Here is a 3,380-nt window from a genome sequence, read left to right as displayed (position 1 = left end):
GAATATGGCTATGACTCACAGAGACAGAATGACGAAATATGGTTTGGTTGGCTACAAGCCCATTTCTGCACCATTGGATTAGTAGAATGGTAAGCTTAGTGCAAACGCAAGTGAGATTTTGGAGAATGCCTCTATGTACAGGAAGAGAGTGGGAAGCTTGATCTACATGACGATCACCAACACTATGTTCCTCGGAGATGCACACTACTCTATGTGAGGTCCATAATGGATTATGGCCTCTTTTATGAGGCTGGTATATAGTTGCAAAGTGTTTAGATACACTGATGCAAATTGGGCATGTAGCATCTTGGATCTACTAGCGGGTTTTTGTCTCCTTTGGGAATGGTGTTATTACATCATGGAGGAGGAGTAAGAAGCAGCCATGCTGACGGCGGCTGCCTTATCAAGTTTAGAGGCAGAGTACATGGGTGCTAAGATGGCAGCATGTGAGGTAGCTTGATTACATAAGCTACGTGTTAGAGGTTTGGGGCTGCATGTGGGTAGGTAGGTTGTTATCCATTATGATAACCTGAGTAGCATTGCAGTGAAGATTAGAAATAATGAACTCGGATGCAAAACATCTTGCTTTGTAGAGTCAATACCAAGCATAGTATAGCCCGACGCTGTAAGCTAACAACGTGATTTCGTGATTAGTTGTCAAATCATATTAATGATGAGCACGGTAAGATTTGTTCTACGGATGCATTAGCATGAAACAAAACATCAATTGGACACTTGAACATCGTTCTTTAGGTTGGATACTTTGATATACAAATGTAGCTAACCTTGTTTTACTTTTTATTAATGACCATGATGGGATCCACATGGCGTTGACATGCTACACACCAACTCAACGCTTTAACACCATGGATTTGATCATATACGCTCATTATAGACTTAGGACTGGTAAATCGAATTGATAAGCATAATAACATTGACCGTACACACGACGTCGTGCATGCTGACTTATTGGCATATAATACATTCACACGAACGCGCTCGTTGCCAGCTCACCTTAGAGCAGGTCAAGCGGCGTTGTGTTTTTATAGGACCCGTCAGATCTACTACTCCTCATCTCATCAGCTCAGCTCTACTATCATCCGACTGTCTTGGATTTTCCCAAGTAATCCTGCGTGTGTGATCACCGCTGTATTGAAAAGCCCCCAGCAATATGGCCAGATGCCGCCGCCGCTGGCTCCTCGCATCATGCCTGCTACTGGCGCTCATCAGCTTCAATGCCACGCCGGCGTCTTGCCACAAGAAGAAGATCAAGGCCGCCGCCCGGCCGTCCCACTACAGATTCTACCTCCACAACACCGTGTACAGCACGGCCGTGAATAACACCTACTTCACCTCGGTGTACAGTTCGCCCCCTCCGGGCAACTTCTCCAACTCCTTCTCCTTCGGCGTGGTGGCCACCTTCGAGGCCCCACTGACGCTGGGCGCCTCCAACCGCTCGGCGTCGGCTGGGGTGGCGCAGGGCTTCTACGTGCTGGACAGCCAGAAAGGCTTCGTGCTCTTCCACACCTTCACCGCCACCATCGACGACGGCACCTACAAGGGCACCCTCACCATCATGGGCCAAATCGTGGAGGCCCAGAAAGTGCGCACCCTCACCGTCGTTGGCGGAACCGGCGACTTCCTCCTCGCGCGCGGCCTCGTCACCAATCGCCTCGTCGAGCTCGTGCCGGTTATGCCTGCACGATGGATACTCTCCTTTGATCTCGACCTCTACTACTAGACCTGCCCGATGGATACTCTCCTTTGATCTCGACCTCTACTACTAGACCACTTGTTGGCATGCCTGCTGTCTTCCACTCATTGCCTTTTTTCTTCAATAACCAAGTACCTTCACCTTAGGCGTTGCTTTTTTCTTCAATAACCAAGAACCTAGGCCATTCTATACGTCCGGATGTAAGTATTCTTTATTCTTTATTGCTCTCTCTAGTAACTAGTTCTGGTAAGCATGGATCCCACATCATGAGGTATCACCTCAACAATAAGTAATGTTCTACTTAGAAAATCATAGCTACTAAATTGGGACTCACAAAACCATCATTGCTTCACATCAATTATTATTACGAAAATTTCACATTAAATACTAGCTTTATTTCTCTAAGGCCCTACCGTGTAACTATAGAGAATGTTTTTATTATGTAGCTTCTTTTTTGTCTAATTTTGGGGAATCTCACGATCTCTCCACAAGTGAGCTGAGAAGTGTTTGTCTTGACATCGAGGTAGCTTGAAGGCTAGTTCTTGATTTTGCATGTTTTCCAACTTTTTTGTTGTCCATACTTATGTGACTTGATGTCGGCTCCTTAGGATTTCACGTCTTCCGCTATCTTAGAAGAGGCATTGGATCCACTACAAGAGAATGGGGGGTCTACCCAAGAAACTTAATCCCGCATAACTTAGAAAAAGAAGGAAGTGTGAGAAGTGGTTGTCATCTCGTGGTACGAGCACGGTTATAAATGCAATCATATACATGGCTAAGCCATGTATATAGTCGCATTTTTAGCCCCAAAACCCTGGGATAGGCCCCCAAACTCGAGATGATCAGAACCTTGAAACCCTAGGATAATCTTCAAACCCAACAGGAAGAGAGACTAATGTTGCAAGCAATACATTATTATTATTATTATACAAATTTTACTTAAAATTTTCAAGCCAAAAACTATGAAAAATTATATAACAATAAAATATATGTATTGGTGTGATCACTTAGGGTTTCCATTCAATGATTATGTCTTGAATCAAATCCATACATGCGGATGAGTTTGTATCAAGATCCATGGCCCTAATATCAAAAAAGAGATCTATTCCATTTGTGGATTCTTCAACCTCTACATCACTAGCATCTTCTATGGCCCCAATATCAACAGAAAGATCTATTCCACTAGTGGAATCTTCACCCTTTACATCACTAGCATCTTCTAATGTGTTTGGAGCATCACATTGGATGTGGCATCTTGATCTAATTCCACTAGCTCATCATCCATGAGCTCCTCAACCTCCTCATTTTTAAGAATCATTCTTGATCGAGGAGCAATTTGTATAGCATCAATAGTATCTTCAGATGCATTTTCTTCATCATCTTGGACGTGGGAACCATCTACTTGATTGGTAATTGGCGCTATCTATTGTTCTTCTACTTTATCCACATCTTGATCTACTTCCACCAGTTTGTGCATGAACTCCTTAATCCTCTCATTTTGAAATATCATTCTTGATTCAAGAGCAATTTGCATAACACATATTGCCATTCCCTCCTCATATAGCCATTCGATATCGCAATCTTTTGGAAGTATCTCTAGGTTTTTTGGATATGGCCTAGTGTCTTTGATGTCTCTTAAAAGCCCGTCTCTCCTCAATTCTTTCCC

General features: G+C 43.6%; 1 protein-coding gene across 1 annotated transcript; it reads left to right on the top strand.

Annotated features, from left to right (window-relative positions):
* Positions 1–1,088: 1,088 nt before the first annotated feature.
* On the top strand, positions 1,089–1,905 carry LOC147609069 (dirigent protein 6-like). The gene is made up of 2 exons (XM_086788578.1): positions 1,089–1,697; positions 1,744–1,905. Exons 1-2 carry the CDS (start codon positions 1,172–1,174, stop codon positions 1,785–1,787), a joined length of 570 nt encoding a protein of 189 aa, XP_086644704.1. The 5' UTR covers positions 1,089–1,171; the 3' UTR covers positions 1,788–1,905.
* The last annotated feature ends 1,475 nt before the right edge of the window (positions 1,906–3,380 follow it).

Source organism: Cibotium barometz, chromosome 52, assembly GCF_041138505.1.
Source record: "Cibotium barometz isolate CiBa-2024 chromosome 52, ASM4113850v1, whole genome shotgun sequence".
Lineage (NCBI taxonomy): Eukaryota > Viridiplantae > Streptophyta > Polypodiopsida > Cyatheales > Cibotiaceae > Cibotium > Cibotium barometz.
The sequence above is the reverse complement of the archived record's forward strand: the minus strand, read 5'-3'. Positions and strand labels throughout refer to the sequence as shown.